The sequence below is a fragment of the Siphateles boraxobius genome, unplaced genomic scaffold (assembly GCF_051911475.1).
Source record: "Siphateles boraxobius isolate OS27281-9 unplaced genomic scaffold, OSU_SipBor_1 1, whole genome shotgun sequence".
Classification (NCBI taxonomy): domain Eukaryota; kingdom Metazoa; phylum Chordata; class Actinopteri; order Cypriniformes; family Leuciscidae; genus Siphateles; species Siphateles boraxobius.
Genome location: NW_027508699.1, coordinates 23,605,107 through 23,625,583, shown reverse-complemented (window position 1 = coordinate 23,625,583; position 20,477 = coordinate 23,605,107). Strand labels below are relative to the sequence as shown.

Sequence of the window (20,477 nt, the reverse complement as noted above, 5' to 3'; positions counted from 1 at the left end):
CAGTTACAATAAGGTAAGCTGCATAATTATAGACTTAATTGTGGACTAAACTGGTCTGACTGTTGGTGGGAGAACTTAGAAACAATAAAAGTCTATGCCAGATCCATAAATCTAAAGGTCCTGCTGGCCACTTTGTCACAAAAAAATGTATTATGAAATTTTCTCAACATCTCTGTCAGCAATGTGATATCAAAATGTGATCTATCTATCTATCTATCTATCTATCTATCTATCTATCTATCTATCTATCTATCTATCTATCTATCTATCTATCTATCTATCTATCTATCTATCTATCTATCTATCTATCTATCGATCTAACTAGTGTCTATATCTATCCATTACAGTATTGCCAGATCGTACAACGTACAGAAATCGGGTGTATAGAAAATAATTATTGGGGGGGGGGCATTAGGCCTATATAAATAAATATGATAAATAAATCTGTCTGTCTCTCTATCTGGTCCTATTTCTGATTCTAAAATTTACAGCGTTCACCCACCCATAATTTGAAATATGTGAATGTGGTACAACGTGAGGGCGGGCTTGTAGTACTGACGTCATCAGCTGGGTGTCTCTCGCCCGACTTTGGGCTCCTGTCCCCTCGCACTCTCCCTCCCTGTGAAGCGAACAGGGGGGAGAGGATCATTTAAAAAAGCCAGGAACGGCGACAGTGACAGCGCCTCCGGCTCCGGCGCCTGTGCGCGATCCTCCAACACTCGCACCAATGCGCGCGCTCACCCATCTCCACCAGACACCACCGCATCAGACCACTGCGCCCGCAGTCTGATATTTACCCCCCATTTTATTGTTGTTGAGCATCCGACATACGACCAACCAACCATCGAGACGCAAACACGTTCATTTCAACCCTTCATCTGAATGACGGGCGGACGGTTCGACTTCGACGATGGCGGCACTTTCTGCGGTGGATGGGATGACGGAAAAGCCCACGGACACGGCATCTGCACCGGCCCCAAGGGCCAGGGCGAATACTCCGGGTCCTGGTCCAACGGGTTTGAGGTAGTCGGGGTGTACACCTGGCCCAGTGGGAATACATACAAGGGCTACTGGGCTCAGGGGAAGCGGCACGGGCTCGGCGTGGAGTCCAAGGGGAGGTGGCTGTATCGCGGGGAGTGGAGTCACGGATTTAAGGGTCGGTATGGGGTGCGCCAGAGTCTCAATACACCTGCCAGGTATGAAGGCACATGGAGTAATGGACTGCAAGATGGATATGGGGTCGAAACATACGGGGACGGGGGTGAGTTCCGCTAAACATCACTTGACCTATTTAATGTTCTTTAAAGTCTTGCGTATTTGTGATGATGATGCTGCTGAGTGAAATCAGGTCTCTGTATTGTAATATAGGCTATCATTATAAAACTAAGCCCTCTTATGTATAATATAAGGTTTCTTTTTCTTCTTGTTTTGTGAAAGATAAAAGTAAGATTGTGCCTTGAGTTATTTCCATTGCCTGACTGTTAGATTTTGCCCATACATCATGGTCTACAGATTTATGAAGCAGTTTGCCCATGCAGTTGAGTTGATGAATGGCGTATAACTGGACTGGTCAGCAGAAGTTGCTCACAGAGGTCATTGCTAATAATAGTTACATCTGCAACATGTCAAATGAAAGTTCTCCAGACTAGTAGACTAGCAGACAAACTCTTTTCTGATCTTATTTATTTTCCAAAACTATTCATATATTGTAACATGAAAATTCTTTGCCCTCATTACAGTTGCTGGAAGTTAAATGGGCATTTATTTAAAAATGAAGTTAAAAGTGTGGAATTGTCCACCTGTTAAGTTAATGTACTTGTTCATACACCTAAAAAAACAGTGACAATGTTTCACACATTACAAACAAGTGCCATTTTGATGGCTGTATATTTTACAGTTCATAAGCATACTGTATATTGTTAATGAATATCATGTTAATCTACAAATGTAGCCTACTTGAATGTGCTTAGTATTGTAAAATAAACAGACAAATGGGTGGTAAAATAGAAGGCCACAAGATGAACTGAAATTAATTAAATAATGCTACAACATTAACCAAGCAACATATGAATTATGAAACACAACAAAAAGGTGTGTAATGTGTATTGCCTTGTAAAAATATAATTTTTGACACTGTATATTTTAATATTTTATTATAATTAGTGTCCTATTAAATCTAATATATATATATGTATGTATATATTTACAGTTAAAATGTTATAATTAATAACATTACAGTGCATGTTACTTGAATAAAATTAATACCTGACATTGCAACATCTTTAAAATAGCTAAAAGTATATAGTCAAAATGTATTTGCTTATGTTAAGAAATTGGTTTATTGAATATAACTAAGTTACAAAGTGCATAAACAACATTAATATTCAAATAACTTAAATAACATTGCACAGTACATTATTAAGTCTTTAAAGAAGAAATGTTAATCCAAGTTAATTTTATATTTAGACAAGACTTTGGCAAGAACCATGAAGTTTTCTTGAAATGTGGTGGCGTCAGAGAGTTAGGCCTACTGTCGAATTTATTAGGCAGGGTCACACAATACCACTTACTCATAACTCACTTTCATCTTCTGCAAAAAAGTCCTGAAAGAACTGATAGCTCAGCTAGGCTGCTGAGACAGAGTGCTGCTGTGCACAGTTTATATACCATAAGTCACATCCATTCTGCCATTTTACCTGTTATTTGAATATGATCTTCTCAATATTGCTTTTGTAGAGGCCATGACAAACGCAGAATGGAAAAAATAAGTGTGATGTCCGCACACTGAAATTAACAGCTCCAAACAACATTTTATTGAAAGCATTTTGACTATCAGGTCTTCATCAAACACAATGACATTCTTGACAATGGCATCCTTCTTTTTTTCATTATTGTTATTTTGTTGTCCTGCACCTGAGCCCAGTTAGGGTCCGTGGGCCGTGCACACCTTTTTATTTTTGATTCTTCAAAGACATACGCAGAATCATAAGGAATGAATGGATAAATAAGAGTTATGGTTGGCTGGAGCCTCAAACTTCACAACAGCTCAGATTACTCCCATGTTTTAAAATAGTGCTGGCTCTGCTGTTGAAGCTGTTAGGACTGACAGGCTGGCATATGAAATATAGGAGGCAGAGCTGTTCACTTCGTCAGTTTACCGTCATAACGTGGATAAGATTACACCTGTATATTACTTGCCTGACGATAATTTATTCAGTTATAATCTGATGTTTTTTATTTATGCATGTTTGGTGAAGATCAAAAAAAAAAAAAATTCCTAGACATGGTGGCAATAGAGAAAAATGCCTAATGTTTATATTGAATGGTGAGTACATGTATGAACTGTTCAAAAGTTTGGGTTCAGTAAGGTTTTTGTCCAGCAAGGGCACATTAAATTGATCAAAGTAACAGTTGAGATATTTATAATACTACAAAAGATTTATATTTCAAATAATTGCTGTTCTTATGAACTTTCTGTACACCACATATACACCAAATATTAAGCAGCACAACTGTTATCAACATTAATAATAATAATAATAATAATACATTTTTCTTAGCCCTAGTAAATTAGCATATACGAATGATTTCCGAAAGATCATGTCACACTGAAGACTAAGAGTAATGATGCTGAAAATTTAGGTTTTGCCACACAGGATTAAATTGTAATATTTTTAATTAAATATATTACTGTTTTACTGTATTTTTGATCAAATAAATGCAGCCTTGGTGAGCATAAGAGCCTTCTGTCAAAAACATCAAAAAGTCTTACCGACCCCAAACTTTTAAAAATTAGTGTGTTTTGAAAGATTCTATTCATGGTTTCTTATGGTAAATTATTCTTAAAATGATTGATCAATTAGTGGACGCTTCCCTCTAGCAGGCTGTCTTTATTCTTGAATTCAGTCTTTTAATAGATCCTTTTAAAAGATTTTAGGAAATAATAAAAGAAGGTCTATGATTAACACTTGCAGTTTAGAACTCTTAAACTTAAAATAGGAAACGGAAAACCATTCACTAATTCTGTTTTCAGTATTCATGGAATGCAAATAAATAAAATATAAATAATGAATAAATTATTTCTCTAAAAAAAATCTATTTATTTTAATTATTGAAATGTTTCTAATTCATTATTTAATCTAATTAGCTTGGAAATATTGTGATGCCTCAATAAAAAAGAAATCTAAACATTCCTTAAAAACATCAAAGCACCTAGACATGTTAGTTTCTCTAGTGTTTTCTTTTGTATGTAATCCCTGTATTATGTGTTATGCAATATCTAGTCTAAAGTCTCTCTAATCCCTTTGCCAGGTACATACCAGGGCCAGTGGATGGGTGGCATGCGACACGGCTATGGCGTACGTCAGAGCGTGCCTTACGGCATGGCCACTGTCATCCGCTCCCCGCTGCGCACCTCACTGGCCTCCCTCCGCAGCGAGCAGAGTAACGGCTCTGTCCCGCACGACCACATGTCCGACAGCCCTGCTGGCACCCGCGGGGGCTTTGTCCTGAACTTCCACAGTGACAGTGAAGTGGGCTCCGGCAAAAAAAAGGGCCTCTTCAGACGGGGTTCGCTGTTCGGGAGCCTCAAGCAGCTTAGGAAGTCAGACTCCCGCTCCTCCATATCCAGCAAGCGCAGTTCCGCACGTAGTGACGCCACCATGAGCCGCATAAGTTCAAGCGATGCAAACTCCACCATTAGTTTTGGTGATGGAGAAGTGGCAGACGAGTACATGCTGACTGAGGACAACGTCGATGCCACCACAACCGAGTCGTACATGGGCGAGTGGAAGAATGACAAGCGGAATGGTTTCGGTGTCAGCGAACGCTCCAATGGGATGAAATACGAAGGGGAGTGGATAAACAACAAGCGGCATGGCTATGGGTGCACATTGTTCCCTGATGGGACGAAAGAAGAGGGGAAGTACAAAAATAACGTTTTGGTGCGTGGTATCAAGAAGCAGCTTATTCCCCTCAAAAACACCAAGACAAAGCAGAAAGTGGACCGTGCCGTTGAGGGAGCCATAAGAGCGTCTGCCATTTCCCGAACAAAAGTAGAAATCGCCACCTCAAGGTTAATACTTCCTCCAGATTAATCCCACACCACACTTTCAATTGTATCTATTTACGAAAACATCTTTATCTCACTCTCTGATCTCTTTTTTCCCTTTATCTTGCACATCAGACATAAGTTTCTACATCTAACTAACAGTATTGCTCACAATAATTACGTTCCTGCAACCAACATAGCACATGCATGCTCTATCCCAAACTGTAAAGGAGCTAAATGCTGCTCATTCGTCCTCATGTGAATGAGCGAAACGCAGCAGGGAAGTGACCAGGCAAACAGGCAGGCAGCTATTGTACAGAAGAGCCCCAATGAATAGTCTGTTTGCATGAGTGCCATCACATGCCCCCCTGGCCATAGCTCTCATGTTGATAACATAATCAATGCAGAGCCAACAGGATGTACTGAATGAAGTCACAGAGGAATCAGGGGTGCCAGTCATAACATTTATAATCATTTTAAAAATGTCTAGAGGAGTAATTGCAATGGTACTGCTCATTACGCCGATTAAGCATATACGTTCCCAAGAAAAGTTCAGCACAGATGTATCAAGCTCAGAGGAGATACGTATGTAACTTCATGGTGTGGTGGGTTGATATTTGCTTTTTCAAAGGCGACGCTGCTTCAAACCTCTGGGACTGAATTACCATCAGTTCTTTATGTATCCATAATACATAACACGTAATTATCAATTATGTCACACATGGAATGATTAAGGAAATATCCATTATTGTTTCTAAACGGCATTTTCCCACTTTAGAAAACCACTCAAAGTTATTTTTTTTGCTCTTGTAATTCATTGACAAAGCTTGCTAAAGGCACACATCGATTTTTGCAAGTTGAAGCAGGTTGTGAAGATCAGAGTGTGTTAAACAGGAACTCATTAATGTTGTGTGAGCTGAGTGGTACCTCTGATTTATGTTAGGACATGTGAGCCTTTGTGCTAGTGCTGGCATGGTGTTGATTCTGAAGTTTAGGAACAATTCCTCACTTGTGATCTCCTTTCAATTTGAGACACACATTTAGTTATTCATTTTTGTTCTTTTCCTCAGACATTTTTTTCTCTCTCATGAAATGCACCAGAAAGTAGTAAGAATGACAACGCTATGCTTAAATTGCTAACTCAAAACTCATAACCAAAAATGGACCTTCTGTCATCATTTACTCACCCTAATGTTGTTCCAAACTTGTACTGTTTGAAATCAGTGAAAACACAATGTGTGAATCTTTTAAGAATATCCTGGGCTCTCTTTTTAATATGGGTAAATGAGGACTGGGGCTGTCAAGCTCTAAAATGGCAAAAAACAAACAAAAAAAAAGCACCATAAATATTATAAAAGTGATCCATATGATTTATATGCTGGCAAACATTACGCTTACCCCATCTTTCCTTGCTGTGTTCAAAAGAGTTGAGTAGTGATGTCAGTTTTGTGAATGAATTATTCTTTTGAGTCTGAGCTTTTCTGTGAATCAGTTGATTCAGTTCATAAAAGAGGTCTGAATGATACAGTTTAATGAATCACACCGATCTGGTTCTCGATTTCAGCTCACTTTCATTGATCTGGTCTTAGTGGTTAACAGCTCCCAGACACTTATCAGTGCATAACCTCAATATGTACCACTTTTGAGATGCGTTTGAGCTCTTTTTAAAGCTTGAAGGCTCCAGTCCTAATTATAAGTATTTGTAATTTCAAGAGCAACCGGTGCATTATATCTCCTTTTTTGATTCATGAAGGAAAGTAATGACACAATATTATTTTTTGTACTTCTTTAACAGTATTTATTGTTTCTTTTCATTTGAAAATTTTAATTTTTACTTTGAAAAATTTAGTGTATTTTTCATTGTTTTCTAGCTTGAACGTTCTGCTTAGCTCTATTAATGCAGTTATTTACTTCTTTCTGTCATCACAAAAACCGTGTCCATGTTCTGTTCATTCATTACCATGGGCTTCTTTCTTATTGCTGAAAGAGTATGAATTTTAATGAAATCTGCTGTAATGAGGCTTGCACAGTCCATGTAGCTAATGAAATAGTAATATGTCCCAGAGCTGCTGGATGAATAAATTATCTCAGTGCCTTTGAAGATTGTTAGGGAGAGAAGTGATAAGCACAGTGAGGGTTCAGGGAATGTGCGGAGAGTCTAAGGCTTCAGATTGCCTTGAAGGAGTCTAGAAAAAGAGAGCGAGAGCGAGAGAAGGTTCTCCGGCCTGTGCTCTCTCACACACGTGCACACTGTGTCAGCACTGAGCCTGACTAAATAAGGCAAGGCAGGAGTTGGCTTCTCAATCACTGACAAGAATATAGTCTTGCAGCCGTCACTGATACAGTAGCCAGTCCTGTTATCATCTGTTAAAGCACTCAGGTTTAGAGACGTGTGTATGTGTGTGTGCATTTATCCTTTCGTCACAGACTTTCTTTTTAAAATGGCAATCATAATTCCTTCCAAAATATAATAGTTATTATTGTATACTGTATGTTATTTAGTTTAATTTTATTCAATACTTTTTGTTAATGACAGTGGTGTGGAGACTGTGGAAACTATGATATTTTGGTGTAAACTATTAATTATTTAAAAACATTTTTAGGTGATTTTGTAAAAAAGTTGATTTTATGAAAGATTTATGTATCCTGCAAATTAGATTTGGTCAATGCTTTAACAGGCGGGATTACCTGAACAGATTAACCATCTTTCTTAATCTTCTGTTTGTCCTCCACTACAGTTTATGTAGATAAATGTGTTCCTCTATGGTAATCTGCTTTATATGCTCCGTTTTGTAGTGGTTTGTTGACTGCAAAATTTATTTTATGTTGTGAAGTTTCCATAGGCACACTTACGCTTGTTTGATGTCTGTCCAAGGCAAACATTTTGCATATGTGATTAATTAAATATGCTACCATTCCAAACTCACCAAGGCCACATTTATTTAAACAAAAATGCAGTAAAAAGAGTATATATAATATAACATAATAATATATGACATCACTTTTGACCACTACAAATGATATATATATATATATATATCATTCCATCTGGGATATATATATATATATATATATATATATATAATATAATTCTCCTTCAGTTAACACATTCAGTTCATTATATGTAATGAACTGAATGTGTTAACTGAAGCCGAATTATGAGATTAATCACGATAAAACATTTTTAGTGATTTGCAGCCCTCTAATGTGAAAATTACTTATCAATGTAGTCCGGCACATCAATGGGAATATCATATAAACTAGCACTATAGGAATATGTACAGAAATGTACGTTTGCAATGGCTAACTGGACAGATCAGAATCGAGACACGTGTTGAGTTGCTGTGAGCTCAAGCTGGGAGGATGTGCTCCTTTTCACATCTTTATCTGAGCTCTTGTGGGTGAGAGAGTGGGCGAATGTGAGGAGACACTGCCAAATTAAAACCCTCAGAATTTCTGCAAGTGCTCCATCTGTCGCCTAGGAGATGTTCTCTGGCTCAGACTCCAAAGAATATTACATTAGGTCTATTAACGCCTAGAGAAGATACTGCTTATTACTTGGCTGACAAATAGAATGTAGATGCTCTCTTAATATTAATATTATACATGTCTTGTGTGTTTAAAGGAGCAATGCGTGTTTAAATAGTTTGGAATTCTAATCCGTAGTAAGTAGTCATATTTAAAGGGACAGTTCACTAAAAAATGAAAATTGTCATTTTTCACTCACCCTTATGTAATTTCAAACCCCTATGCTGTCATTAATTTTGGTGTATTCTCAAGTATTCTCAAGTCATACAATAGCATTGTACAGAGCCCCTAAGGGACATAGTGATGGAAAAATATGAGAGGGAAAAAAATATAAGTGCTTTTGCGCTCTCTCACAAATGTTTTGCTTTCCCCAGAGAAACTTTACGTTCGCTTGCAAAAAGTTTGCGTTCCCCCAAGAAACTTTGCGTTTTTAGGGGAACTCGGTGGAAGGCAAACATTTTGTAGAGAACGCAAAAACATTAACTTATTATTTTTCCTCCCGTCTCATACTTTTTTCCACCCGCATGTCATTTTAGGGGCTCCGTAGCATTGTTATACCAAAATTTAAGTAGATTTTCACTGATAATCTTTACCATCAAATGTTATTTATGTCTTTCCAAATGCATAAATGTAAATACTGCAAAATAGGTAAATAATGACTTTTGTAGATTTCATATTTGGGTAAACTATTCCTTTGACATGTTTCATTTTACAATTTACACTACTGTATAGAGTCTGTAAGATTTTACAATTTAAAATAACTGTTTTCTATTTTAATATATTTTTTAATTGTATTTATTCTTGTGACGGCAAAGCTGAATTATCAGCATCACTTCAGTCTTCAGGGTCACATGATCCTTCAGAAAATGATTAAATGTTCGAGAAACATTTCTTATTATTATCAACGTTGAAAGCGGTTTTGTGGCTTAAAGTTTTTGTGAAAGCCGTAATACATTTTCCTCAGTATTTTTTGAATAATAGAAAGTCGAAATAGAACAGCATTTATTTTAAATAGTTTTTTTTCTTTACTGTCACTTTTGATCAATTTAATGCATCCCTGATTAAAATTGTACAATTCTTTTAAAAAACTGACCGCAAACCTTTGAATGTTGTGTTCAGCAATGCTGTTCAAGCTAAGGCTGTCTCTCAAGACCCAGCTGTAACAAGTCTTAATTTAGGCCTGAGGTCTATTTGGATCTCCTCAGGAGCTGATCTGTGCTGGGATGGTTTGGACAGAACCATAATAAAGCATTAATCTCGCTCTCACAGAGTATTAGAACTACTTTTGCTCTATACAAGCGCCAGACCCTCAGTATATTTGTTTTAGCGCTACCACACCGTGACATGACTCTCTAAATCAAGCTTACATTATCTTCCTCCTATTTAATGTTTCATTTATTACCATTATTGTAATTCTCAGCAGAGGACCAGTGTTATATGTCTCAATTATACTGTACCCTTTATATACAGTGCTGACCTTATTACTCAAGCTTTGCTTTTTAGAAGGAAAAGAGAAGGCTGGCTAGTTTAATTCATTCAGCCAGCGCTTTAGATTCAATTTAATTTACTCGCACAGCTCTTCTTAGAATGTGTCCCGAAAGCTCCTCACCACAGTTAAAGACGATCCCTTAAAAGCAAGCTTAGCATAACAGTTGCAGTATGGATGGACTTCAAAATATACTTTGTCTGGAATGTTTCATGACAACTCAAGTAACACTTTATGACTTCATTCATATTAAGACTACATGGCCTGGTAAAATATTGGTGCAAAGAATACAAAAAACAATAATGGTTAATGCAATCTTTAACAATGGAGAGAAGATGGTATTGATATTCATATTTTACTCTGTATATGCGATGGGAATTTTTGAGTAGGATACTGCCTAAAAGTAGGACAGACCAGTTTGACTGATATGACTAACCCTACAAAATGTGTTCACCCTAGATGAAATGTTTAAACCAACTAAAAATAGGTTTGATGTCATGAGGCCTTTCAGTGCTCATGGCACTGCATATCTGTGTATGAAGGCATTATACTGTAACATACATCTACAGTATATACAAAACTGTCTTCACTGACCCTCTCATGCATACGTCCTCTCAACAAGTGTTAACCCGATGGGTTATTTAAGGCATTTTTGGGTTGATACAAAATACTAAGTTATATTTAAATGTTTTGTGGATTAAATATGGAGTAGTATGCTGTATATTAAATATTGACAATATATTTACAATGGATTTGGAGGCACCACAAAACTTTGTGCATATTACATTGATTTTAATGCTCTTTTTTCAGTCTTATGTACTAGCCAATTAAAACAGAGAAGGTTTGATCATTTATTTGATTTGATCTTTATAGCAAAACTAAAATCTAAGTGTTTAGAGATGTTTGAGAGTTTAGAGAGTGTTTGATATGTTAAATTGACAGACTCTTGATTTGAAGATTTGTTTCATCTTGTTAACATCTTCTGTGATGTTATGTAAATTCATAATGTCTTATGTTAATACCTTATATATTATTATTATTATTATTATTATTATTATTATTATTATTATTATTATATACATATATATTTAAATCTTATTAATCCCAAACGTTTAAAATGGTAATGGTTCTGTGATGTTATGTAAATTCATAATGTCTTATGTTAATACCTTATATATTATTATTATTATTATTATTATTATTATTATTATTATTATTATATACATATATATTTAAATCTTATTAATCCCAAACGTTTAAAATGGTAATGGTTCTGTGATGTTATGTAAATTCATAATGTCTTATGTTAATACCTTATATATTATTATTATTATTATTATTATTATTATATACATATATATTTAAATCTTATTAATCCCAAACGTTTAAAATGGTAATGTTGAACACTGTTTAATAGTGTTTATCAAATATTATCAAAAGACTGAAAAAGCTTAAGATGTTTTAAAATAAATATTTATATATTGCTCAGCCCAAGATATTTTTCTATTGATAAAGGACAGTCTTGTACTCTTTCCAAAGTTTAATGCCAACAATTAGCTCAATTTGTAGCATAATTTGCTTTTTATGAATAGGAAAATGAAAGCAGTACAGAGTATAGTAACTTGTTTCTTATCTTGTTAATGAATGTATCTTTGTGTGCTTGTTGTGAGCAGCTCTGTGTGTGGACTCAGCCACTGCAGTGGTGGTGACTGACAGTGCCAGGGGCAGTGTTAAAACGATGCACTCTTCTCCCATATCTTATCTTCCAAGCTGTCTGACTCCAGCTCTGTGTCTTTGCTTTACCCAGAACCGCACACGCCAGGGCCAAAGCAGAGGCAGCTGACCAGGCCGGTCTGTCTGCCAGCCAGGACTCTGATATCGCCAGGGCAGTGGCCAGAGAACTGTCCCCCAACTTCCATCAACCAGGTATCACACCATCCATGCACACATTCGCTTTCTCTCATGCATACACACACGTTTTATATGCCCTTTCACCCCTCCCTAATTACTCCCTTTGTGTCCTTGTCTTTCTGTCTGGGTCAAGTGTCTCTTTTTTGCCTCCCTGTCAAGCAAATAAAAAGAGAGCAGATGCAATTGCAAATTAGTTGTGAAGGGGAGGAATATAATTTGCATAAATTATCTACTGCTACTCTGAGCCCAGCTCCAACTGCTTTTAATGCCTGCAAATTATTTAAGAAAACATTAGGGGCAAGAGGTGTATCCGTGACATTGTCTATATATTTTATTATATAACATTTCATTTTTATCCTAACCACTGGGTACGAAGTGGTGGACAAAGTTCACATCAAGTGCCTGAGTAAAAGTACAGATACCCTAATAAAATATTACTCCAGTAAAAGTACAAGTACACACTTTCAATTTCACTTGAGTAAAATGTACTTAAGAATTAAAAGTAAAAAGTACTGATCCATGAACCATGTTTATTATTTATTCTAGCCAGCACTAGTCAGAATAGTCATTAGTCAACAAAGATTAGTGCAGACTAGAAAATATGCATTGATTTGCAAATAAGCAAACTTTTTATTGTTTTGCCCAAACCACTTATACACTAGCGAAACATTAAACTTCAGTATACTAAAATAAGTTACTGATAATTCGAGTATGCAAGCAAGTGAAATAATATACCTAAGAGTAATTTAAAAATGAGGAAAAACTATATTTGTGAAGCTAAACATGTGGCTACAAATACAGTGGTGGTCAGAATTAATGGCACCCCTGGTAAATATGTTCAAAAAGATCTGTAAAAAATAAATCTGCATTGTTTATCCTTTTGATCTTTCATTCAAAAAAATTGGCAAAATCTAACCTTTCATTGAAGTAAAAGAATTGAAAGTGGGGGGGTAAATCACATTATGAAATAAATGCTTTTCTACAAAACACGCTGGGCATAATTATTGGACCCTGTTATTAAATCCTCCTTTTGCCAAGATAACAGCTCTGAGTCGTCTTCTATAATGCCTGATGAGTTTGGAGAACACCTGACAAGAGATCAGAGACCATTCCTCCATACAGAATCTCTCCAGATCCTTCGGATTCACAAGTTAATGTTGGCGCTTCTTCTTTTCAGTTCACCCCACTCATGTTCTATAGGGTTCAGTTTAGGGGACTGGGACGGTCATGGCAGAAGCTTCATTTTGTGCTCAGTTACACATTTTTGTATTGATTTTGATGTTTGTTTTGGACCGTGGTCCTGATGAAAGATCCAACCACGGCCCATTATAAGATTTCTAGCTGAGGCAGTCAGGTTTTGATTTTTTTACTGTTGTTATTTGCTAGAATCCATAATACCATGTATCTGAACAAGATGTCCAGAACCTCCAGCAAAAAAATAGGCCCACAACATATAAGCTCCGGCAGTATATTTAACAGTAGGCATGGGGGTACTTTTTATCCCTGTTTGCATCAAACACAACTGGTGGGTTTGCTGCCAAAAAGCTCTTTTTTAGTTTTATCTGACCATAGAATCCATTCCCTTTTGAAGTTCCAGTCGTGTCTGACAACTGAATATGCTGGAGTTTGTTTTTGGAGGAGCGAGGAGGATTTTTCTTGAAACCCTCCCAAACAACATGTGGTCATGTAGGGGTTCTTTAATATATTTTTTTTAGGCTTTCTGACCCCCAAGACTAAACTAATTTCTGCAATTCTCCATCTGTGATCCTTGGAGAGTCTTTGGCCACTCAAACTTTCCTCCTCACCGTGCATTAAGACAATATGGACACACGTCCTCTTCCTGGCAGATTAGGAACATCTTTAGTTGATTGTAACTTCTTAATTATTGCCCTGATGGTCAAAATGGGGATTTTCAATTCTTTAGCAATTTTCTTACAGCCACTTTCTATTTTGTAATGCTCAACAATCTTTTGATGCACATCAGAACTATATTCTTTGGTTTTACTCATTGTGATGGATGAATAAGGGAATTTGGCCTTTGTGTTTCCTCATATTTAAACTCCTGTGAAACAAGAAGTCACAGCTAGACAGTTTCATGTTCCCAGTCACCCTGGTGTGCTTAAAAAGGTAAATATTAATGTGAATATACTCGTAAAGAAATCTAGGGGTGCCAATAATTGTGGCCAACGTGTTTTGTAGAGAAACATTTATTTCATAATGTGTTTTACTTCAATGAAAGGTTTGATTTTTTGCAATTTTTTTGAATGAAAGATCAAAAGGATAAACAATGCAGATTTATTTTTTACAGGCATTTTTGATCATATTTACCAGGGGTGCCATTAATTCTGACCACCACTGTACAATACAATGTACAGACGACACACATGGCAAACTATGTTAACATTTAAAGATGAACACTATTGCAAACATACTATTTTATATCATTTGAAACTTGTACAGCAGCGGGGAACATTCTTGGACATACATTTTCGTTATTTGACCTAAAATCATCATACGGTGACATGTCCACATTGAAGAATTTCAATGGGCTTCAAACGCTTTTTTAGTAGATTTAGTTCACAGATAACTGAGAGTCATGACCTTAATATGATTTCATTTATTGTAATCAATTTAAATTTGCCATTATAACTTACCTTTAACGGCATCAGTTTCGTGCATATTCAAGCTCTGAAGTTATCCCGGTGCTTGGCTCATTTTGACTGGATCATTAAATCAGTGAGTTGTTGATTAAAGAACAGCTGCAAGCAGATCAGTCCGGTTAACAAAGGAATTGTTCTGTGTGATTTGTGAACCAATTCATCAGGTTCATTGGAAAGAAACAGCTTGGTTATGAATCGGGCATCGCTTTCATGTCTCAGAGGGGGTGGTGATTTTTTTCTGTTCGAATGTCAGTTTCAAATATATTTTTATGAAATACAGTAAAAAGCAAAATAATATGCTTTAGTGTGAAGTAAAAGTAAAAGAGATACTAGGAAAATATTCTTAAGTACAGCAACAAAGTAAAAATGCTTTTTTACTGTCCAGTGTCCACCACTGTACATTAGCATTTGACAAATGTAACATGGCCCATACATGTATGATTCATATCAATAATATCACATCAACCTCAGTTCAGTAAGGCCAGAGTTTCTTCAACGACTTTCTGCTCATATAAAGCCTTTTTTAAGCCAAAAAGCCTTTGGCATTTGTCTATACATTCCCAAACACTCCAAGTGGACTCCTTAAATCCCCCCCCCCCCCCCCCCCCCCAACTCAATTGCAGGTATGCATGGCTGGCCACTGACATCTTTCCTATGAAGTTAAATGTATTTTACATATTGTGGATCACTATGGTTTGTTCAAAACTATTCTTTCTTCCTGAAATACTTTGCATCTCTACTTCCAGGATCAAAATAACAGCTGTAAAACATGGAATGCTATTCAAAAATGTATTTGAAAAACAAATTAGCCTTTGCAATCAAACACGTTTATTACAGCAGTCAGTTATTTGCAGAATGGCCAGTTTTGAAAGAACAATCACAGTGGGATTAAATCTGCTGTTTAGGGGAAAAAATTCTCTCTGATGAGTTTTCCCCCATCACCATGTCCCTTTATGTGCTCCGTCTAAATTCCAACTCATGAATTGAAATGGAGACGATTCTTCTAACTTGCATTGCCTGCACATGTTTTAGGTAAATATTGTCCAGGTCTAATCAGGCTTATACATTTTTCTTCAATATAATCTTGCTGCAGAAATCACTTAAAAAATCTTTAAAAAATTGGGATAAAAATTTCAAATATTTATATTAGTAAGACACTCATTTTAGTTTACAATACATGTTTTATTTCACATTAGGCTGCTGCAAGTACATTTGAAAGTCACATGATGATATACAATCTTACAGACTTTATAAAAATCACCTTAATTCAATGCAGTGAGGCTGATGAATTCTCATGTGACCTGCAGGCTCTCCCAGAAATATTAAAATGATTTTGTTTTACCTCATCATAGCATCAACATAATGTTCTCAAGGGAACAACATGGACTGAAAGGGTCCTGAAATGTACTTACAGTTTGTTTGTTTTTTGAGAGTGGTTGTTGTCAAGGCTCTCCGCAGATGAGCTGTTCCACACTTCAGCTTTGTAAAAAGGCTGATAAACAGTGTGATTTATTCACAGTCTTAGCCTGGCCTTGGACACGATCCAGTGCAAGTTCTAGAAAACCCGTCTGTGTCAGCTGTGAGGCCACTCTGGCCATACCCGTGGTCTAGAGAATCTGGAGAATGACTGGAAGCTCAGAGTTGAATCATAAAAGCAAGTGGCAAAGTTCTTAATGTCCATCCCTGCATAAACACTAACAGACTGAGACTTTGAAAATGTGAAATTGCATCTGTGCTGGCAGTTTATTCTGAGCTTGATATTCACAAGCAGCACTCTTGAGTATTGAGCATTTGAGCCGCATTTAGATCTATCAAGGTCTTTTTGTCAGACAGTAATAATTTGATCTTATTACATTTGGGTTTTATTAAGATTCAGATTTTGAGTCTATATAAAATGTAACAAAAATAAAACAAAATATTAAATTGATATAAAATACACATATTAAATATAAACACATAATATTGATATCTAAAATATAATAGAATAAAATATAAAACTAATTCTGACTTTCTTTATACCTTTTTAAGGCCCTGACTATATCAAGCAGAGGTTCTCCAGTGAGCCCATTGAGATTAAAGAAGTACCAGAAGAAAAGAAAGAGAAATCGCCTTCAGGAAGTCCGCACTTTTATCGCAAAGGCACAACCCCAAACCAGTCCCCTTCCCAAAGCCCCGGTCCTACACCACCTCCCTCACCCCCCCTCAGCAAGAAAAAGCCCTTCTTTAACAGAAGTGCCCCTAAAGCCATCAAAGAAAACAAGCCCCCTGCTGCCGAAAACCTGGCAGCAGGCGTCACCAAGGCTACTTCTAGGATATCAGAAAAACAGGAAGTAAAACAGGAGGTAGTACCTGTAGCCAAACCCTCCAAGCCGTCGGCGCCGGTCGCCAATGCCTCCAGCCCTGGGAACGGTGAGCTGCACTCCCAGTATCATGGATACTTTGTGAAGGCTGAGGTGATGATACCACCTGATGATCTGGAGGATGTAGAACACCATGTAATGCCGACTGCTCTTGTCAGGATGCCCCCACCTGCAAAGCAGTACCGTGCACCGACACCCAAACCAGTCATGGCCAAAGAGAGCAAACCCGAGCCCAAACTGAAGAAACAAGAATCACTGAAGCCAAAGAGCCTAGCAGAAACTAAGAAAGCCAGCATGGAAATTACTACTGACATTGTTGAGGAGGAATCAGTAAGTAGCTGCAATATGCATGACATTTATTGCTAAAATGACTCTTCTTGACTGCATACTGAATAACATAACTGTGCTCTATGCACAGTATGTTGAAAATGTTATTTTTCACAGATACATGATATCTATATAATCAATATTAAAATTCTTATATCTTATATATTATTTATTTTAAAAAAATCATTTTATGATATAAGTGAATTTAAGCATCACAACAGTATGCAAATGGCTATTTATTTTTGAGATTTCCTAAAGATTATATTAATTATATATTAGCTCTGTAATTAATGTTTTAAAGAGTTAGTGTTAAAAATTTGTTTAAAGGTATGAATAGTAAAATGTAATACTGCAATTAAATATACAATATTGGCTAATAAAAATCTTTATGAGTAAATAAAGTACAAAGGTGTACCTTTTGAAAGGGTAGCTCCCCAGTGACAGCTTTTGTCAACTAACCCTAATCCTACCAGTCTACTAATACTCTACTAATACTCTGATGAGAGTTAGTAGACATGAAGGTGCAATGTTACTTATAGACAACAAAATGTGTTAAAGGGACCATCAAAATAAAGTGAAACCAATGATTTTATTTGTAAGTATTTATTTTACATTTATTTAAACACAATATTATAGAAGTTAAATATTGGCCATTTATCGACCATAACATTAAAATGATTATCGACTTTTCGGTATTGGCCAGAATATTTTCAGTTTCTATTTGAGAGCAGGTGGCGTTTTGAGTTTCTCGACATTCAATTGCTAATCTACAGCTTTGTCTCTTGTTGGTTCTTCAGGGTCCCAACTCAATTTTGGTCATTCTAGTGATGCTGATAAATATTGGACTGGCAATTATTTTTGTCCATTTTCTCACTTGACGGAACATTAAACTCAGGTAAGACTCTCGCACTCAAATGGAGGATTTTGCAGGTTGCCATAGAACCTGATCTTTGCCCCATGTCAGTCACCAACTAATGTAGTCTACCTTACTCTTGCCATGTAATTGCAGCTGTGCCTGAATGTTATTCAACATAATTACTTACCCTCTAACTGTTTCGACCCTTCAGTGAGCTCATGAAAACTAGCGGCATAGGCCCCTAATTCTCCGCAGTTGCGTCAATGGCCTTTAAAACAAAATGACGCCAGTCAAACTCAGACACAGGCAAAGGACTGGACGACTGGAATTAGAGCAAATCATGGGAGAAAGACGAAACCCGGACCATTCGGCCTGAGCCAACCCAGTTCCTCTGGCGATGATTTGTTACTCGCTTGGGCTCTGAAAGCTGAAGCAAGCAGTCGTTGGGAAAGAAAAAGAATCTGCTGATCCAAGCCGTACCCAGTCAAGTGCATGTCCACCCCCGCTGCTATGGGGAGGGGTGGAATGGGGGGACTTAACTGGATATGTTCGGAGATGCACTTTTAGTTGACAGAAGCAAACAGCTGCCTTACTATTTTACCAACTGACGTTTTAAAGGGGAGATGTGCAGTGGGTTGCCAGTGTGTTTGGGCAGCAGGAGTGTGTACCAGTGTCCGCTTTCCACTTGGTTCAAAACACCATGCACATTTTGAAAGGGTCACTTGCCAGTCTTATTCCATTACCCATCTCTACAGCCTTGTCTAACATCTGCTCCTGTTTTAGGAGATTCATCCATGACATGCCTGTGCATGGTACTGGTTTAACGACTTTGTCTTGACGTTTTTCTTTCTGCTGTGTTCTTTTTTCTGCACCTGTAGCTAAAGATGATGAAAATATCTCTAGCCTGTTCTATTCTCATTCTCAGAAATCAAACTTGAAAATAACAGCACGTTACAGTTGTAACTTTAAGATGACCTACTGAGAAAACAAAATCAAGTATTAATTATTTAAATATTGGCTTTTGAAAAATGCAAGTACAGTGCGTGGTTTGATTAAAAAAAATATTTATTTGAAGTATTATTGTAAAATTGTCTGTACTTTAAAGAATGTTATGTTTGTAGTATGTTTGACATTGTACTTACTGTAGGGTATAATGCATGGCTTTTATTTTTTGAGAAATGACTAAATGTTACATTTTGCACCTTTAATCTTCATGGCCTGATATACTGTGCCCTCTAACCCCCCACTCACACACCCCTAAACCCCCAAACCCCCTCGCTCCACCCCTAAACCCCCAAACCCCCTCGCTCCACCCCTAAACCCCCAAACCCCCTCGCTCCACCCCTTAACTTGACATGTGCAGAGCGGTACCTGCCTCAATATTATGCCTGCAAAATTGTGTTGAATACATTCAGGTCGACCCACTGGTTATAAATGCGAATGTAGAGATGGCTGCCTTTAAAGAATTTATAACAGTGTTATAGTTTACCTCAGACAATATGTGATTTTGGAAATGCTGTCTTAATTAGGAATTTTGTGGAAATCTTCTGTTATTCTCCATTATTTTAGTCTGGTGGTGCATGAGGATGTGGTTGCAATTAATGTGCACATGGTGCGTTTGCGCTAGTATTTAAATGACAAATGTATACATATAAATAGATATATTTTATATACAAAGTCAGAATATATTTAGTCAACAGTTGGACACTTAATGGCCTTGACTAAAATTACAGCACAGCATCTTTTGCTGATTGATTCGAACATCCTGCATGCTCGTTGTATTTGGTGGCCACGGATGTGGGGCTGTATGTGTCATGTGAAGAATGAATTTCAGCAGTAACAGGCTGACTATTTTTACAGAGGTTTTGTCAGACTGCGAGAGTATGTGAGAGGGAAGGAGGAGGGAAGAGAAGAGCATCAGAATGGATGATGGCTTGTCATTTGACAAGAGAGATTAATCTTCAAATGTAGAACAGACTTATTTTTAAAGAATTATTTATTTTTTCCTTTTTGTGGCAGGGGGAAACACCATTTGATTTACACTCATCGGCTATGTACATGGCTATTTTTAATTTGTTTTGTTTTCTATTTCTGTTTATATTCCATCTTGACCTGATGCATATTAGATGTAATTAAAAGTTCCCCATGAAATTTGGCATTTGTTAAACAAATAAAGATTTTTTGTCATTTGGTTTCTAAGCATCTCTTTACCAAGCAAAGTTACAATTTCTGTATTTAAAAAAAAAATAACAACAGCAAGTACTTAAGATGTTTTGGTGTAAAACCGCATTTAACTCTT

General features: G+C 36.8%; 1 protein-coding gene across 2 annotated transcripts; it reads left to right on the top strand.

Moving 5' to 3' along the window:
• Positions 1-548: 548 nt before the first annotated feature.
• jph1b (junctophilin 1b) lies at positions 549-20,365 on the top strand. 2 transcript variants are annotated; one of them, XM_077229960.1, is made up of 6 exons: positions 549-1,261; positions 4,312-5,074; positions 11,872-11,990; positions 16,664-17,325; positions 18,120-18,217; positions 20,039-20,365. In XM_077229960.1, exons 1-5 carry the CDS (start codon positions 883-885, stop codon positions 18,198-18,200), a joined length of 2,004 nt encoding a protein of 667 aa, XP_077086075.1. In that variant the 5' UTR covers positions 549-882; the 3' UTR covers positions 18,201-18,217; positions 20,039-20,365. The 2 variants fall into 2 exon arrangements, with proteins under 2 accessions (XP_077086075.1, XP_077086082.1); XM_077229967.1 differs by having other exon boundaries at positions 18,390-20,365.
• The last annotated feature ends 112 nt before the right edge of the window (positions 20,366-20,477 follow it).

What these genes read in the sequence shown, in the direction of transcription:
- jph1b (XM_077229960.1), top strand. Translation starts at nt 883, where the DNA reads ATGACGGGCGGACGGTTCGACTTCGACGATGGCGGCACTTTCTGCGGT. An exon ending in CGAAACATACGGGGACGGGG is followed by an intron (nt 1,262 to 4,311) that starts GTGAGTTCCGCT and finishes TCCCTTTGCCAG; the next exon opens with GTACATACCAGGGCCAGTGG. An exon ending in ACATTGTTGAGGAGGAATCA is followed by an intron (nt 17,326 to 18,119) that starts GTAAGTAGCTGC and finishes TTGGTTCTTCAG; the next exon opens with GGTCCCAACTCAATTTTGGT.